This window comes from Anoplopoma fimbria, chromosome 14 (assembly GCF_027596085.1).
Source record: "Anoplopoma fimbria isolate UVic2021 breed Golden Eagle Sablefish chromosome 14, Afim_UVic_2022, whole genome shotgun sequence".
Lineage (NCBI taxonomy): Eukaryota > Metazoa > Chordata > Actinopteri > Perciformes > Anoplopomatidae > Anoplopoma > Anoplopoma fimbria.
Window position 1 is genome coordinate 10,766,899 of NC_072462.1, and position 19,548 is coordinate 10,786,446.

The 19,548-nt window shown below is 39.2% G+C and overlaps 1 protein-coding gene across 1 annotated transcript in view; it reads right to left on the bottom strand.

The window, feature by feature from the left end:
- Window positions 1-19,548, bottom strand: part of LOC129102102 (ras-specific guanine nucleotide-releasing factor RalGPS1-like) — an 85,744-nt gene that overhangs the window by 19,358 nt on the left and 46,838 nt on the right. Inside the window, exons 9-10 of the mRNA XM_054612069.1 lie at window positions 4,025-4,162; window positions 2,882-2,975 (exon numbers count right to left, since the gene is read on the bottom strand). Of these exons, the coding sequence (XP_054468044.1) occupies window positions 2,882-2,975; window positions 4,025-4,162 (232 nt within the window). The remainder of the gene's footprint in view (window positions 1-2,881; window positions 2,976-4,024; window positions 4,163-19,548) is intronic.

The following is a 19,548-nucleotide window of genomic DNA, read 5'->3' on the forward strand; positions in this document are numbered from 1 at the left end:
TTATATGAATCATTTATGTCATATACATTGAATGTGTTGTATCTCTGTTATGCTGCTCATTCTGTACACATGACATCTATTGCATTCTGTCCATCCTGGGAGAAGGATCCCTCCTCTGTCGTTCTCCCATAGGTTTCTTCCTTTTTTCTCCCTGTTAAAGGGTTTTTTAGGGGAGTTTTTCCTGTGCCGATGTGAGGGAAGGACAGAGGATGTCGCATGTGTACAGATTGTAAAGCCCTCTGAGGCAAATTTGTAATTTGTGATTCTGGGCTATACAAAATAAACTGAATTGAATAGTGTCACATTGAATGCTCTACTAATTAAATTAATAACTAGAGTTCCAAATTGATAGTTAAGTATATTTTATGAGACTAAATTAATTAATTAATACTATATTAATTAATAGCCATTTTAATGCCTTTTAAGTTGTCGCACCCACATGAGGCCGGGTGAGACTGGTTGGTCATATTTTCAATTCAATTCAATTTATTTTGTATTGCAAGACAGACAGACATCCTCTGTCCTTCCCTCACATCGGCACAGGAAAAACTCCCCTAAAAAATCTTTAACAGTGAGAAAAAAGGAAGAAACCTATGGAAGAACGACAGAGGAGGGATCTTGGCAGCAGAGATGACTGGCCGGTAATGGTCTGTCACCATCCTAGGGAGAAGAGTCTTATCTCATCAAACCCCTTTGGTCTCAGAGATGAAATATAATATCTGTACTGACACGTACAGGTTCATGTTTCTATTGGATGTTTTAACTGTTTGTTTCTTCTGAGAGATGGAGTTGAGATCATTTTGAAAAGTCTCTCTTACTATCTGCCCATGCTCTGTTTGCATATGGAATTGTCGCGATGTATTTTGTTCCTTGGTGAAAGGGATTTTGCACTCTTCACAGCATATGGAAAGTATTTATTGAAACACCATGTGTGGGGGTAACTGCGGGTAAAATAGTCATGAATTAGTTTGAGTGGGTTTGGTTGTGTTTATGAATGTCTGTTTAAAGAGCTGGTTCCAAAGAAAACTGAACACTGCCCCTGCTGCATTTCTGTGTAAAGTAGTGTTCATTTTGTTAATTAAAATTGTGACAAAATATATTGAGGTGAATTTGCTTCAAAAACCTGTAACAGAGTCATACCTGTCAAGATTGGGCTTGAATTGCACTCTCACTTTCACTTTATTTTTTGTTATGCAATTTCCATAAATCAGCATGTAAATCCTATCTCAGTTGTTTCGATCCTTTTGCATTAAAAACGAATACTGATAAGAATACAAGGTAATGCAAAATCCATTATGGTTGTGAATTTTAGTTGTATCATATAAGGGTTTCCATCTTATTGATGTGGGCCAATCTTTCCACTCATGTCAAACAATGGAAAACGATGCAACACATCATCATGTTCTGCTTTTCACTGGTGCCTCCATCATGTTGGATGTGGCCAGCTGACTCTTGATTTAACACTGTATTGACTGACAGAGATGACGACAGGCTCTGGGGACTCGCCTACAGAGACGTTGAGCAGAAAAGCCCCTCTCACATATAAACTAAAATTAGAACGCTCAAGTCTGGTAAGTGTTTTTCCTCGCAGACTGATCTCAGTGTGTTTGTGGGTAAATGATACCCATTGAAAGGCTCTGGTCCTCCTACAGCTCCCCATGGGCTGGTTGTCTATCACCACTTGGTGGATAAACAGACCTTGCCACTGGTGATGATTTTGCATCAGGACATTTTTCCTAAATGTTGTTAAAATTAGATGGAAGTAACAAATTACATTGACTCAAGTTACTGTGACAAAGTTGTTATTGTGTACTCTTTTGAGTACTTTTAAAATTCTGTAATAAGCAAAATAGTTATTATTGTTATTATTATTATAAGTATTTTACTCGCTACATTTCAAGTCGCATACATTACAGAGCTCCTTAGTGAACTGTATATAAATGCACAAGATTGCAATAAAATTAAAGATCACGTCATTATGGGTTATGGTTAGCATTATTGTAGCTCGGCAGAGTATAACTAGAAATAACAAGCCTTGTTGCAGTATAAATTCATGTATGCCCAAAATGTTATGACCTTATCATTTTATACCTGCTTTGACACATATCTATACAGGGCATATATTGGCTTGCTTTCCTTTTGCTTTCTTTTGCCTCTGCAGGTAATGCAAGTATTGTATCATATAATGTTTTCACGTATTGAGAGTGTTTCCCTGTCTCGTATTCAACATGGTCTCAGAATCAGAGGTATCAGTAGTGGAGGAGAGTCATAAAGTCAGTACTAGCCAATGTAAACTAATAGTCATATAGGTCTGAGGGAGGTTATCAGAAAAACCTGAGTTGACGAATTGAGTAAGGGTCAGAAATACATATATTATCCAAAAGATAATCTTTTAATTGTGACTCATTAATCAGCTCCCGTTGTCCCGTGTGAAACTATCGTCTGAAAAAGGTAAGAAATGAAATAAACCAGGTATAACCAGAGCACGAAAAGACGTCCCACCCGCAACACCAAAGTGCCAAATAAAGGTCACGAGCCGATGTTGCAGACAGACAAAACCTATTCCCGAGCAGAGGATCTGAGACGCTGCCTGAGAAAGTCATCAGCGCCTGCTGGACCAATGAGCTCCCTGTGGAGACAAATAAAACCAGCTGCCTGTTGTTTTCCAGCCCTGCTTCCTGTCCATTGACCCCCGTCAATTTCACGCCCACTTCCATGCACCGTGTGCTGGGGAAAAGCTTATGCTTTGACCAAGATGGACAGAGTTTCCTGTAAATGTCTTTGTAATCTGGCCATTAGAGGGCTAGAAGAAAGTGTCCAGAATAGAGAGTTTATCCTCTGGGGGTTTTGAACATCCACGTTAAAACGGGATTAAACTTACTTGAAGTTGTCGTCCTCTACAAACTTCTGGAGCTCCTCTATGTAGCGTACTGACAACAGATACTTCTGGACATGTGGCAGGGTCACCAAGTAATCTGAAGGAAAAAAAGGTTGGAAGAAGTCACTCAATCTGACAGTCAACATAAGGAGTATGTGCAGGATTTGCTTTCATCATTTTAGCTAAAGGAAAACACAAAGGATACAAAAAAGGAAATGCAATAATAATTAAATACATATTTTTTTATCTTGAAGATCTTGTCATCACTTAAAGAAAGCCAATAAAAAAATATTGAAATGCATTGAGTAACATGCAAGAATACATTCCAGTTTAAGAGCTGGCGGTAGCTGCTGGAAGCCTTTGAGTGAAACACACAATGAAGTAAATAATTTTTTTCCTCAGTCTATAGCGAGCTAACTGCTGTTTTCTATAGCGAGCTAACCAGGCAGCAACCTCCGCTTCTTACGAGTAAAGCCAATGGGGAAGTATCTTAAACTTGCATTATCTCCCTTCTGACAATTAGGGGGCGACTCCTCTGACTGAAAAAAGAAGTCTGATTCTATAGAAAATGACTCTACTTCTCTCTTGATTTATTGCTTCAGTAAACATTGTAAACATGAGTTTATGGTCTCAATCTCTAGTTTCAAGTCTTCTTCAATACAGCATGATGTTCATTTAGTAAATTATGCTCCATTTAGAGTCAAATAGACCATAAAGCAGAGTATGCTTTAGGATGGGGCTTACTGTGATAGACAGGTCGCTGCCGCTACCAGAGCCGTACATGGCGTCTCTACTTCGCTCCTCCGCATTCCAAATATGGTAATATGGATCAGATCAAGGTGGTCAACAACGACTAATGTTAATGCCAGGTCTGGCCAGGGCATTTGTGACTAAGTTCAGTCTTTTAAATATATGACCACCTGTTATCATTTGATCAAAGTCATGTACATATGTAACATTATGACACCTGAACAAGCTCCACCTGCGGTAGGCCCATGTGATACTGCAGAAAGCTTTGGAAAAGGTTAGGTACAGGAACCTTTAAGTTCACACTTTCTTTTAAAGTTTGTTTGTTCTAGGAATAGCAAATAAATAAAAATAATACAAATAATATCATTACTCTAAAGACTGTTACTTGTCTCCTACCATAGTTACATGACATCTGCAGGTCAGAGATGAGCCTCAGGAGATTGTTCATCTGATTGGTCCGCTGCTCCGTCTCTATGATACTGTCCGATGCAGGATAGGCTGAGTCGATGTAGATCATGTCCAACAGGTAGATCCCTGGAGGAGACAGCACAAGACAGGGAAACACTCAGTAAATCACAGCACTGACACTGGCTACCTACGGAATGAAGTTCTGAGGACAGGAATAATGTTTTGAATCAAAAACGCACCCATTCATTTCAATGAAAGAATATATGGCTTCAAGAGTCCTTTTGGCTCCTTTGGAAGAAACAACGTGCTTGGAATTTTTTGGTCATGAATACAAAGACAATTTTGATGGAAATGTGTCCAGTAGTTTTCCAGACACCATCTCATGAATGAAAATGTTGGTCATGGAGATATTTTTAACCTGATGGTGGAGCTAGAACAGTGGGGCCAAATGTGTTTTTTAATGTGGGACAAAAGAACTCACAGGTCCGACAAAAGTAAATGTATACTTTTCTAACATTTACACTGCAATAATATCAGTGCTTCTAGACCTGAAAACCCCATTTACCATAAAACATTTTTTCATTTTCTATCACAATAACTTTGCAACACTACTAAACAGTCCGACATTACAGTAGATTATTTTTGTGCCCACTTATTTGAATTTCTGTAACTGCTGCTCTTACAATTAATTCAATACTTTTAAACTCTTATGCAGTGCATGGCCTAAGTGCTCACTTAAAATGTTACTAAGTAAAATTTAATCTGTCAATAACTAAAGTTAAAACAGTCAGAAAGTGACAAATATTAGTTTCTGTTTATGGCCTAAGCACCCACTTAATGTTAACTGAGATGTAAATCATTAAGTCTAATATTAAGATGTTACAAACAGAACATTCAGAAATGGTAAAATATTGGTTTCTGCTCCAAGAGGTTAGGACAGAGATTATTTCGTTAAAGTGAGTCTAACTAAAATGTGCAATGTAAAATTCATTGCAATTTATTAGAAATATGCTCAAATGATTCAAGTTAATTTTCAAAAATTTAACAAGGCCATTTAAAAACGAGCAGCGGGCCGCAGATGGCCCGGTGGTCATAGTTTGGACACCTCAGAGCTAGAGGGACTTGAATAGCCATGCTAGATTTCTTGACAATCTGGACAAAGTGTTTTCAAGATACAATAGGATTCTTGTTGGATTAACTGACAGACATACCCATCCTCACACACTGAGGCTTCTGAGATGAAAGTAAGCTACTATTAATTTATTTGATCAGTAAATTATGAATGAACATAGCAAGGATTCTACTGTATTTTTTTATGAATGTACATCTGTGAGACATTTCATTTTTTTTCTTAGGTTTTGGATACTAACTTGGATATTTTTTGTTGCTTGGAAATGCCAAGGAATGTCTTTTAGGAGCCACGTGTGTGATCAAAAATAATGAATAAAAAGCGCTAACTTGTCATTGAAGTTGAAGGGGTGTCAGATATCTGGCATCTTTTAACCAAGGATGGGAGGAAAAACCACAGAGCACATCACACGTGTCAAAAAATAACCTGGAAAACATCTGCTGAGTCACCAACTTTCCTACAATTTGTCTTAATTACCCTGTAACTGTTACTAAATACCGGACTGGAAACTCAGCCTCATGCTCAGGCCTGTATGCTGAGTTTGATGTAGGGCGCCTTTTTTGTATAAAGTATATAGATATGCGCACGGCAGACGGATAAACAAATAGATGAATGAACAGATGTTGTACATCGGTTACCAGGAAAGTGTCTAATTGTATAAAAAGGAAATCAATACAGATCCAGACACAAGCTCTAATTAAAACCGACTGATATGAGAGAATGCCAACAATACCAATATGTCTGCACTGACTCTAATAGCTGACGAGGTTGTTGTGGTCCAAATATCTGACAGCTTTCCAAAGTAAATAAATATTAAGCGCTGCAGAGCTGGACTCGTGCTGGAGTGAAACATCAGCGTGTTCCACTAAAAACCACACCCATTAAATCCTACTTTAGTTAGCTACTGCATGGAGTGATGTGGACCACCACATGAGATAATTGGCTTTCATTAAGTAATCAATTAACACTGTACTAGGCTTCATTTGGTCCAGTGGTCTAATGGGCCTTACCACTTTACTGCTTACATTGCAGATAACGGCATATCTACAGTTGTAAAACATTCTAATATTTTCATAATGCAGTATAATCACTGTTGTAATGCATTAAATTGTGATTATAATTTAAAAGTAATTTTCCGTTTTGTGTTATTTCTTAGATTTATTGATATCTTTTCAATTTCATTTAAAGCACAGAACGACAACATAAGACTGACTTATAATCATGTTATAATTCATTATAACAGTGATAGGTATGCCTTATGACAGTGATTATAATGCATTATGAGAATTATTAAAGCGCATTAAAAAGATTATATTGTATTACCACTATAGAATTATAATATACTAAGATCACTGCAAACAAATGTCAGTGAGTGACCAGCAATTATTTAAGTACTATGACCTTATAAGTCATAATAAAATGCTTTATAATGTATTAATATTTAGTTGTTATGAGGCATTATGAAATTCCATGAGTGCTTATAACTAAAATCATACAGTATTATAAGTAGAATATCACGCATGACACAAATTTGATATAAACTACTATTTCAAGTTTCCACGTAGATCTACTCATTATCCACTCTGCAGTCTGAACATCTAGATACATCTCCACTGGTAGGATCCCAGGTCTTCATGCCTGTCCTGGTTTTCCCTGGACTACATGCAGATCATGGTCAGCTCTACTGCGGTCCGGAGGATGGTGTTGATACATGAGTAGTGGTTTGGTAGCAGTTTACTCACCACCATTAACTGTTGTCAATAACAGCTAGCTAGCTAACAGCTATCCGTGAACACCGACTCACGGGTCAATCGTATTTATGATCAACAGGCCAGACAAAACGTTTTATCACCACTCACATCCCTCCCTCACCGACACAGATAATCCAACTGATCAGGGATCAGATAAATGCTGAAACAGCACGCTGTGCCTTCTCTGAGATCACATGCTGATATTGCTGCAGGGCAAATTTTGCCACAATTTTGCATCACTTCTTAGTTTGATTTGATCTGCTTTTTTCACTATATATATATATATATATATATATATATAAATATATATATATAAATATATAATATATATATAAATATATATATATATAAATATATATATATATATAATATATATATATATATATATATATAATCATTACGTAATTTTATGGCATGCAGCTTTAATACGCCAAGCAAAAACTACGCTTAAGAGTGTAACTTAAGCTGCTATGAGACTCCAGATCCTGGAGTGGTTACCTCCATCGACTGCTTACAGATAAAGTATAGTTTGGATGCATCTTGAAGAAGGAGTCCTTTGCACCTTTTTAAAATCTGGCTTTGAGTTTCCTTCTTCTCTACCTCAGTTATTTTGTTGTTGCAGATATACGAGCATATGGTGGGTATACATGTATGTGAAGGTGAAAGTATTTATTTGTGTGTGTATGAAGGTGTCAGTGTATATATATATCTGTCACATTACTGTATATTCTAACGTTTAAACAAATCACTTCAATAAATAATGAAACAGAATGAAGGGTCCTGTGTCACATCAGCAGTGGAGAAACCCAGACTGTTTGATATCGGCTGTGTCATTAACAGACACTATTTGGTGGTGCTTCGTGTTTGACTGTCTCATTAATTACAGCTCTCCAACTTTTAAAAGTGATGCCGTGGAAGTATAATTAGTGGGCACTTGATGAGGTTGTGCCCACATTTTTACATCCATTCCAGCACATTGATGGCAGCTTTGTTTACGAGTAACAAATCTTCCCTCCGGTGTTGACAACATCAATTTGTGGTCACACAAAAAAAGCAAACTGCATCTTTCCTTGAATGCTAAGCTAAAAAACCCCGTAAAACCAAGACAGACGGTGCTAATTATGGTTTCCTCTGGACTTTAACAACCATTTAGAATTAATGTTGACGTTACATAAGATTGGTTTAGTACTTTCCACGGTAGCTAAGAAAGCCCCCCCACAGTACAAGTTGACAAAGCATGAACAGATGGAGAAAAACTCACAAAAGGACAAAAAAAAAAAAGAATTGATCAGGCCAGGGATGGTTGCATGAGGCCATCTTGCCATCACCTCACTGTGCTAACACTCGGGTAGTAGTGAGGTAGTATGCAACCTACTGTGTCTCATAACCGCCGACTGTTCTGCCCGATTACACTCTAAGTACTAACTAATGACTCACAGCTGCTGGAGTTACTGTACGAGCTGCAGCTGAAAACACTGCTGTGGTAGACTGATAGTAGACATGAATAGATTCCATCCATGTTTGTTTTCTGTTTTGTAAATCTTGTGTGATTTATGTTTGAAAGTATTAAAACTGACACTATTCTTGCCATCTTTAACAGCTCATTGGACACAGCCTCCAATACTTTCTCTTTAAAACAGGTGCCACTTTGCAAGAATTCCGAAAAAAAGATCTCACCTTGACCTCTTTGTTCATTAAAAATAGAGTTTGTAAAAAAAAACTGAACATACTCCATCCACTGATGAAGACCAAGAGATGTGGCTGAAAAGTTGTAAGTGGAACTTGAGTAAAAAATAACTCCAATCTCCAGTTTTTAGTTAAATGTGACATTTTTATTTTTTTATACATTTCATTCCGTTTTTTCCTGCTTTCATACGACTCATTTTCACCCACAACTCATCAAATAGTAAAGCTCAGTCTACGCTTCAAACCGTGGCCCTCTAGATGCCCCTGTAGCGTCAGTTTTGGACGTGTCAGAGACGGCGTGTCAGTATACACTCGTTACACGCATTGCAACTATTTAAAATTAACTTCCAATGCAGGCTTACTGAGTTTGTAGTTAACAAAACTACTTGGTTTGGCTTAGGAAAATATAGTGGTTTAAGTTTTAAATAAGTATGTTTCTCTCTACGTTTGTTAAATTGGCATAAGTAAAGTACGGAAGTTATGTAAAAAGAAGGCTAAGGTAAAGTAACCCATTTTAACCCCACATGTACTTTCTCGCTGTTTATTCTACGTCAGTTAATCTGACTTTCAAATAATAACGTGACGGGTTGATGCTGGAAATAGTTGAAAGCCTGGTACGTCTCATACAGACACTAAAGGGTGCCTCAGTGCGTCTGTATCAGATGCCGAGGACCACTGAGCAAGCAGCAGTATTTATCAGGTTGGGAGTGAGACCGGGTTTGGTTTAAATCATATTAAAGACACATCGGTACAGACTGATGCAGATTAGCTGAGGTTTCTTTTGTAGGACATGAGTTGAACGTTGCGCTCCTCCTCACGCTGCTGATCATAGAATCTGTAGATTCCTGAAGTCTATTGGAATCTCCTCTAACTGTGTGTGTGTGGCTCAATCAATGAAAAGTAGATGTAAAGGTTCTACACAACCATATCTCCCCCCCCCCCCACAAACTAACAAGGAACACTTGTAGATCATGTTTTGGAGAACACACCAAGAAGCAACACTGAAGCTCTTTAATTGCCTCAGAATGTACAGTGGTAGCAGAAGTAAGGCTTATGGAAACTAGGAAAAAAAACAGACCTTAGGGGCTCCTTCTAACATTTACCAAGAGTTTTACTGTTCACAAGGCTACTATAACCCGATGTTAGGGAGCTAAGAGATGTAGGAGTCTCCTCTGAGCTCGACTGTATGAGATTCAGATCACAGAGCTTCGCTGCTCAAATAACCATTACCTCAGTTCTTCCTTGAGGCGGCTGCCTGTCTCATGTGGTGGTTACCATGCACTGAAGCACGTTCATAAAAATATCAACCGTTGCATCATATGATGTCAGTGCAGGCCTCCACACAAGTACCGACTGCATGTCCATTACAGTTGTTGGTTAGTGAGCAAATTGCTCATCGACTCACAATGTAAAATACGCAACATAAAAAGGTGTGAAAAGGACACTTCTGGTCATGCCTTTGAAGCTGGGCTACAGGGCTGGATTACCAACTGGTCAATATGCTAATATGCACTACTAAAGATACCTTTTTTTACATAATGTTGGAGCCATGCATTGTGTATTTTTCATAAATATAGCGACAAACGCTGGATGAGACCAGAAACCATCTGTGGAACACGTGAAATAATTTGTATTTATCAACATCGGGACGATGAGAAAGTGCCAGGAGGAGGATTTTGTTTCCTCTGCTTTTCTAGAAGGATATTTATATCCTAGCTAATCTAACAGTTTGCCCTTGCTTCCATTGTGCTTCACTGAAACTCATCCTGGAACCGTGCTGAACAATCACACTTTTGAGCCCCAAAGCTCATTTCCTAAAACTTCAGAGCTCCTTTAAAGTCCAAGGGCGAACGCTAAACACAGCTCAGTGGCTGCAGACAGTTCCCTGCCTCTGAGCAGGCGTGGAGCCAGTTCTAGCCTCATCCCGAAAGGGCTTCAAGATGTTAGAGCATTTTGACCTTGGTTGTATGATGGATTAAATGTCAAAATGTTAACACATGGCAATCCCTAATTAAACTATTAACTTGATCACATTTCCCCAATACGGAGTGTTAACCTCTACATTAGTGAGCTGATGGCAATAAACGTGGATTGGCCTGCTTCCACCTCCACTCCTGAGAGGCCAGAACAGACAAGAACAGACAGGAACAGACAGGGGGGAAAGAGGCAGTGGTATCCAGACCTGGTACCAGACTTTTTCTTGTCTTCTCTGGAAACGTTTAGCGGATAAATCAACAGCGTCTCTGAGATAGGATGTGGAAAACTGGGGGGCAGATGTAACATTTTTATAGGGCTTTGGAAAAGACCAGAGGGCACAGGTTGACATGCTGGGGAATGTGTTCATAAAAGCTACAGGACTCCAATAAACTGAGGAGCACCGCACCTGTGAAAGTGGTTCCACCGCGGTTAGAACGAGGGTTAATATTAATGCAAACAGTATGTCTGTCCCTCAGTCAGGGGCATTTAACCTGATGAGGCATTCTGAGAATGTGTCATTGGAAACTGTTTGGGAGAGGGCAGGTACATTCTAAAAAATACTTGGCAGAAGATTGGACTAAATTTGGGTCAATCAAACTCCAGTCGTGAGAAGAGCGAAAAATCCTCTTTTTCATTGAGAAAAGCCTTCAGTGTCGTTCTTTGCTCTTCTTTCAATGAAGACACACTCCAATTTACAAATCCTTGTTTGTAAAACGCTGGTATGGTGGGTTTATATATGAAGTTGATAATATAACCCAAAAAGTTTTCATTTCCTCTGTTCAGAGGAGTACGGTGTTGTCACACGTCTTCATGAAATTTAATATATAGCCAGTTATTTTTTGAATAAGTTAGGCGACTAAGAAATGCCAGCTTTTGGTATTTAATTGGGAGTATACATATTCTTGACTTCCTCTTATAACTATGCTGGCAATACTATCTATTTCCAAAACTGAAATAGATAGGGAATGCAGTATTAAAAGGATACAAGGAACATGTTGATAACACATTTTGAGCATTATATTAATGCTCAATAATATCACATTTCAGTGAATGACTCAAATCCCGCTAACACTGGTCATTTCTCACAAATGTACCGTAAAGTCAAAAGTAAAACAGAGTGTATGTTTACGGCTTAAAAGGCTCATGCATTAATGCTTAACTCACATTATATATTAGTAAGGGTGTAAAGAGAAATATCAATACTCAGAAATGCATACATGCATGCATACATATATATATATATATATATATATATATATATATATATATATATATATATATATATATATATATACTTATACTTTACCTTAAAATACTATACTTACTGTATTTCCAAACTGTTATCATCTCTGTTTATTTTATAAATGTGAGAATCCATTTTGCTTTTACTCAGATAATTTTTTCTTCACATATTTAATGAGCTTTGTTGGAGTAAACCTGGGATCTAACATTGCTAACGACTGCTTCTCTGTAAATCTTGTGCACATGATAATAAAGAAATCGAAACTTGAACTTAGCTCTGAATACACTTTCTAACTTCATGTGTCTCCCTGTTACAGCCGTTTTCTCTGTTTTTCATTGTGCAATCACTTAGACTCCAGCATGATGATGATTCTGTTGTTTTTAACAAAGCAGGCATGATGAGCTAGCACAGAATGATCCTCTTAAAACATGTTTTTAAAGTGATGCACGAGTTAAAAAAAAAGCGTGTGTGTGTGTGTGTGTGTGTGTGTGTGCATATTTTAACAGTTGTTAACCCCAACTGAGCTCAAACGGAACACATTACATCATTGCGTTTCAAAATGATGCAACATTTTTGGAAATCTCTAATTGTAGGTTCTGCATCTAAACTACGTCACAGTTTTATACCCATGTGTGCACTTTAACATGCCACTCACACGAGCTTGTTAAGCAACTGACTGAGGCAAACTTTTTTGTAATAGGATTCAAACCATTTCATTGCAGTCAGCACCACTAACAGTTCGGTCATGAAAACAGATGTTTCAGATCAAATAAATGTGGTTTATAAGTCAAATAAATAAAAAATACAACTTCAGAGGAAATATATGCACCTTCCTCACAAGCTACTGGCTGTCTCTGAGAGGTCAAGGTTGGACTGATATGTGATTTATTTTAATCCTTTTTTTATCAACCAAGTTTTGTGCCTGAAAGAAAAAGTCCTGTGGTTTTCTGTTTTCTTATTGTTAACAAGTCCCATAAAACAGCAAAGCTGACAAATATCAGGTTGTGATAAACACACAATACTTTTAAGTAGATACGATCCACTGTTGGTGTGGAGCTGCACATGGGATTTGTTGACAAGAAGAAAAATATAGGAATAGAATAGAAAATATCACCAGCCATAAATGAAAAATAATGTGAAAAATAGTGAGACTTGATGCAAATGAGTGTGGAAGAGTTCAAAAGAGGTAGTTTGCAAATATTCCATGCGAGCGAATTGGTTTGATGGGGATGTCGCGACTGAAGCTTTTGTTTTGAAAATACATTTTAAGTGTGTTTTAGCGGTTTTCTTCAACCAAAAGTCTAATATGTTAAGTAACTCACATATGTAACTTAAACAAGGCAACTATGGCTTTGGTGTCACACAAAACACAGACCCGGGTATCCTGGGTGAAAGTTCTATGTTGTGTTTTTTTTTTTTACTTTACTAAATCACCTGCCTTCCTCGTTTCTTCCTTTTCTATAAGTATACCCCCCTAGCTGTATTGTTTAGAGAATATTATAGATCCAAGACAAAACAGAGAAGGGTGGGACTCGTTGCAAATACAAATCCGTCTGCTGCTCCAGAACCACGGACAGTGCTGTGGATTTATCAACACTCAACAGAGTTAGGCGACTGGTATTTCTTAGCCGTGGTCAGAGCCATAGATTCTGAAAAACTTCAGACAAAGGATCAATGAGCTAGACTTCACTAACATACTCAACTTAACAACCCCTCTGCCCCTGCTCTCTCTCTGCTAATATGGGATGGAGACAGGGGATGGCTGGTTGCATTTTTGGTCGTTTTAATAACGCTGATGGCTCACACACTCATATAACCTACTCTCAGTAGCACAAAGGAGATTCGCCCAACAGGGGGTCAGGCATCAGAGAGGTCAGAGGTCACAGATCAGGGGTCAGGGAAGCTTGGACTGCTGTGCCCGTGCTGGGAGGCCGATAGTTGAGCCCCTGGGACTCAAACACAAAGCCGTTTACCCGTCAATGCAGCACTGCTACGCTCCCACTGACTCCAGTAGAACAGGGCTGTGGCCGGCAACAGTTCAGCAGAGTACACACAAGACCTGGAATACAGCAGAGAGCTGAAGCACAGAGAGCTACAGCAGTGACCATCAGTGTTTGACTTGGCTCTGTCTCTTCTTTTAGTTAGACATGTGGAGCTGTTACATGTTTTCTGTCCCCTGGTCAAAAGTTCCTGCTGCAGCGCTGATTTATGTCTTCAGCTGGGATCAGGCTGGGGACATAGAGTTACTGTCATTTAGAACTAGAAATTAATGTTTGGTGGTTGTAGCGATTCAACGTTTTGATCACAAGAACAGGCTAATAAATGAAAGCTAATTGCTTAGCTAATTGCTTAGCTGTTAATGTATTTTAAAGATTTTGGAACTTCTTGTATTTCTGCTCAGGAAAGATTATTCGTTTACATACAAGAATAATAAAGCAATGTCAATTATTTTCAAAATGTTTCTTTTTTTCTTACAAAATAATAAAAAAGAACCGATAAGAGTATCGATAAGAGTGCTAGTATCAATAAAATCCTGGCCGTGGCCAGGCGAATACCTGGACATGGCCCCCGAGTGGAGCAGGGAGCCTCCATCACTAACTATTACACATCGAGTTTACAAGATGTGTGCAGGCTGTGCTATTGCCAACATGTGGAACTGTAACGTCTCCACTGATGAGGGCAGGGCGAGATGGAAACCAGTGGTGGAAATATTGGATGGCACCCCACACCTTGCTGTGCCTCTTATGATGTAAGATACAAGACTAGTCCACGTCTGAAGCCTCACTATGACTGGGCATGTTGCTGACCAGAACAGACTCGCGGCATCCCTGTTGGCCTTAAAATAACTACATAATGTTAGGTTTATGCAACAAAACCAACATTTAGGTTTAGGCAACAAAACCAACAGTTAGGTTTAGCTAACAAAACTAACACTTGGGTTTTTGGAAACAAAGCCGAGTATTTAGGTTTAGGAAAACCGGCATGAACAGTTTTGTTTGGGCAACAAAACCACAAATAGTTAGGTTAAGGCGACATAATCACTACCATAAAACCACAACGTGGAGTCATTCACTGGTCTTCTGCTTTAAAGTCCTGTCTGTTGGAGCCATTGACCTCCCCTCCTGTCCACTGATAGTCGTCTTTTTGGATATTATGAAGTACGTCACTTGCTCTGACTGTTGCTTAGTCACATGGATGCTTTTCATTTGTGTCTCCACCACTTAATTGACACTCCTTTGGCAACACCAAAAAAGAACAACAGACGAGTTCATGTACAGGAAACCAATATGTGCATTTCATGACTATTTCACGATCTGCTATGATTGGCTGTGCTGACATTATAATGTAATAAAAAAGATGTTGCCTTAAGATAAGGAGGAAGAAGCTATCCAGGAGTTACCAATCTGTTCCTAATGGGCTAAAAACATTTCCACAGCCTGCTGCATTCTTCTCCGTGCTACACCCAAAATCCCATTGCGATGTACTGGCTGTCCATGATATCAGCTGTGCTGGCAGCTCCAGCCTAAATATAACATCTGCATAACAAAACAGCAGATCTTAACACATAGCTGTGGATGATGTCATCCTAGCAGACGCAGGAGTTCGGGGTGTAATGCGTTTCAGCTGTGCTCGGTCTGTGGAGCCGAAGCAGCTTTGCTTTCCGTCTCCTTGCCTCTCTGACGCACAGCAAAGCCCGGTCACAAGGCATCCAACTCATTATGTTGGAACGCAATACTGGTGCTTGACACACAGAACCAACATTTTCAACCAGTTTCGTGTTAATATGGGTGATCTGTTTCTGGGTTAACCCTTACAGAGTGTTGCAGGAATGATGTATTATTTTAGGCCAAGTTAGCATCGCGCTGGTTCCCTCGACAAAAAGCCAATGGGATTCTTCTATTGGAAAAACGATTTGTTCAGCAAGGTGATCTTAACAAATATACCCCACTTTAATGATATTTAAAGCGGTTATACAATCATCCGAAGTAACACTAGGCTATAAAAAAAACACAACGCACTGCAACCTGGTCACATGACACCTTAGCTGTAGGTGGACTAGTATCCTAGTGGTGATACTATTTTATTCTATTTATTTACTACGTTTCTTAGTTAAGCCCTTGTTTATTTACTGACAGTACACTGACGTTGGCTAACTAACTTGTAGTAAATATTTTCTTATTGACGTGCATATTTACTATCCCATATACTTGTCTTACCCACTTGTTTTCTTTATTTACTTACAGAGAACTTAATTATTATTCTATCCGTTTATCTTTCGTTTGTTTTTCCCACCTGTATGTACTATTGTGAACCTTCTAATTTATGTTTCATGTATTTACCTCCTTAATTGTTTCCCTTTGTAACTCGTCCTATTTTATTCGTTCTTAACTTACCCACTTGTTTCCTTTATTGACTTTACTTTTTTACTTTTTATTAACGTATTTACTGACCTACTGATTACTTCCTGTTAATTGAATTACAGCGTCAATATCTTAGTTTCCTAGTGATCTACTCTGTGGTATTGGATCAGTTGTCAATCCAAACAGTGTGTTCAGTGCTCTGATTGGTTAATCTTAATAAGACATGGTGGCTATCTCGACTCGTACTAATCCTGCAAAGATGTAAAGTGCATCAATTCCCGTATGCCAAACACTTTAAAGACCAACTGAACCCCGGCTGTTTAAAACAGTATAGTAAGTCATTGATGCTTTAAAAGCATAAACAGAGAGTTAACTCAAGTTCTTTAAGTGTGTTCCCGGTCTAAATGAAGCTGCAGGAGGTTCATAGTCCACTGCTTCTTTCCTGACTACCTGCTGCTGTAGCAGCTGTAGCTGGAGGTCATTATCAGGCCCATCAGAGCAGACTGTGGGACTTGAATAGAGAAGACAGAGCCTGGATGGTCACAGGCTGGGACACGTCCTCCTTTATGGAGGCGCAGAAAGGAAAAGACACGGGGACTGCCCCGACTTACAAAAGCCACTGCAAGAAGTCCTGAGAATTTCTCTTTGTTAGGACACACACAGAGGAAGGAAGGAATCAGCGCTGTGGTTTTGTGCTCTGCTGCATCTGGATGTGCTGCGTTTCAACCTGCCATGACTTCACTTTATGGGTATCACCATGTTTCCGTTCAGGATTTTGAACTGCCGATGATGTTATTGCGCCGTTTCTTTTGTCCAACACGATGTTGACTTTTGAGACATAATGAGAAAATGTGTCAACGATCTTAGTATAGACTAGATCCACATCTTGCACTAGCTTCTTGGTGGTGGTGAGAATTCTCCACCCCACTCCTCCATAATATTTAAAGAAAAACCTGCCCCTTTGTGATTGGAATACAGCTTATTTAAAGCTACAAGCATGACGTTAAACCCTCTGAAGTTCCCCTCCATGAACGTTTATGGAACTAAAAACAACAGCCAAAATCACAGTGAGCATCGCTTTCCCCTAAGATGAGAGTCTCAAAGGATAACCATCTCCCTCGCCCATCTGATTCTCTCCAAGACAAAGGGTACATGTTTTTAATCCAGGGATAAAAGCCTATCGTTATATCGCACGCGATCAAAAAACAACGTCACTGAATGTTTGAAAGGTTTTGTCAGTTAAATTACTATGACAACATAACAAACTTAAACCAAACTCTGAATAGACAGTCCCCGCCTGGTTTACCAGATAAACAGACACGGAGTCTGAGTAAGAGCTGTCGGAAAGACGGGGAGTAAAGGACTGAAAATACACAATTCACCTTCTGTTCCTGTTAAAGTCAAGGATGAAAGAGTCGATGAAGTTTGACTGAAATTACAATACATTTTTGCTTAGAAATCATTAATAACTCTCGCTTTTTGGGTGGATTACAAACTTTAAGGTGTCCTTTGATTAACAAATACACATATTTTGTGATTTAGTTTACACATTGTGCGTTTCATAGCGTGGTAAAAATGTTGGAGAAATGTGTTGCGCCGCCGTGTTATTATGCACGTGCATGTGCATCCTCGTGCAAATCAAAGAGGCATAAAAAAAAGGAGAAGTCAAGGCGTCACATCATCGGGGTAGAACACATGGGCGGTAAAAATCTAGTCTGCACTTGCAGAAAAGGCTAAATAGCTGGCACACGATCCTAGAACATGAGGACGACCGATTATTTTCACTAAGCCATCTGCAGAGGGCCTTGGGTTGGAATGTATTTTATATGAAAATAAAAGATATGGGGTACGTTGACCTCGTCATTAAATTAATCTAACCTTAAATTTAAATTGAGTGCACCCAAAGAGCCCCTGAGCAAACACCACCCCTTTATTTCTAGCGCCGTCTGGTGTAACCCTCCAACATCGCAGCTCCAGTTACACTGCTGCGCATGTGTCATGCCCCATAGTTCCCCATGAGGTCGGAGACCGTGTCTCAGCCTGCCTTTAATAGCCTCGGTGAGATAGCATGGAATACAAAGTCATGTGGGACCTGCTCACAAGAACACTTTGACCAAAACACTGGTCAAGAGGGTCATTTTAAAAGAACAAATGTTGAATATTGCGAAGGGATTAAAAGCTGAAATTGCTAACGGTTGATGGCTAACGCTATGTAGACTTAATGAAAACATGGCTCTCATATATACATATATTTCTCTAGTCAGAAGCACACCGCAGAAGTTTGGTTGAAAGATATCCGTCAGATAAAAGTCAACCACTGCTGTGGGTAAAACTCAATCAGAAGCTTTATTACATATATATATACACATACTTTTCAAAAATATGTCCAAAAATTGTTTTCATGATACAAGATACTATTATATCAAATACGCAGGGATAGACGTGATTAATTTCAAGCACTGACCCCTACATTTTCTTGTTTTTCTGCCAAATTTACGGCACATTTGGGTTTAACAGGCTTCTTTTAATGCATTTAAAGTCCTCTCCAGTAGTTCACCTGTTAGAGTGTAAGCACCATGTATCGTAAGTGTGAACCTTACTGCAGCGACCTACCCCACGCCCTTTTGCTGCATGTCATGCTGTCTCTCTCTACCCTGCTCCAAGCCATCACTATCCAATAAAACAGAAATCAATCTTAAAAAATTCCAAGATGCTTAGGCACGGCAGGGAGTAAATTTAAGGCGGCCCAAAAACCCTAGGGAAGTTTGGGGCACATTTAGTTGGCGAAAGCTTTTCAGTATGGGGATTATTATTATGATTTTATTTCTTATTAGAGCTGTATTTAGAGAGGTTATCTCATTGAGGCATAATTTTCATTCTCAAGAGAGACCTGATAAAACTCAGTGGGGACAGGGGACCACCTAGAGGGGATGTTTGGTAACCCGGATACATAATCCTTGTAATAGAAATAACATCACCCATCATATTTGTAAAAATCCATATCATTATTGGAAGGGCTGTAAAAACAAACAGGAGAAGACATGAGGTAAATGTCTCCTTCCTGTAGCTTCCCTCAGTGAGTACAGGCCAAGACCCACATGTTCCAAACCTGTGACCTCACTGCTGCCGGTCAGATCCCAGCGTCTCCTCCACAGACGGAGTCCTGGGCCGGCTGGGGGAGAGCAGTGGAAAAAAAGGAGGACTGGGAGGGCTGAGAGATGCAGGGGGGCTGCAGGGGACAAGGGTTCGGGTGGGGGTACTGGGAGCCTCCGTCTAATTCCTCCATGATCTCCCTGTTGTCAAGGGGAGGGGAAAGGGGGCGTTGCCGTGGCTCACTGCTTAATTACTTCAAGAAAAAAAGAAAA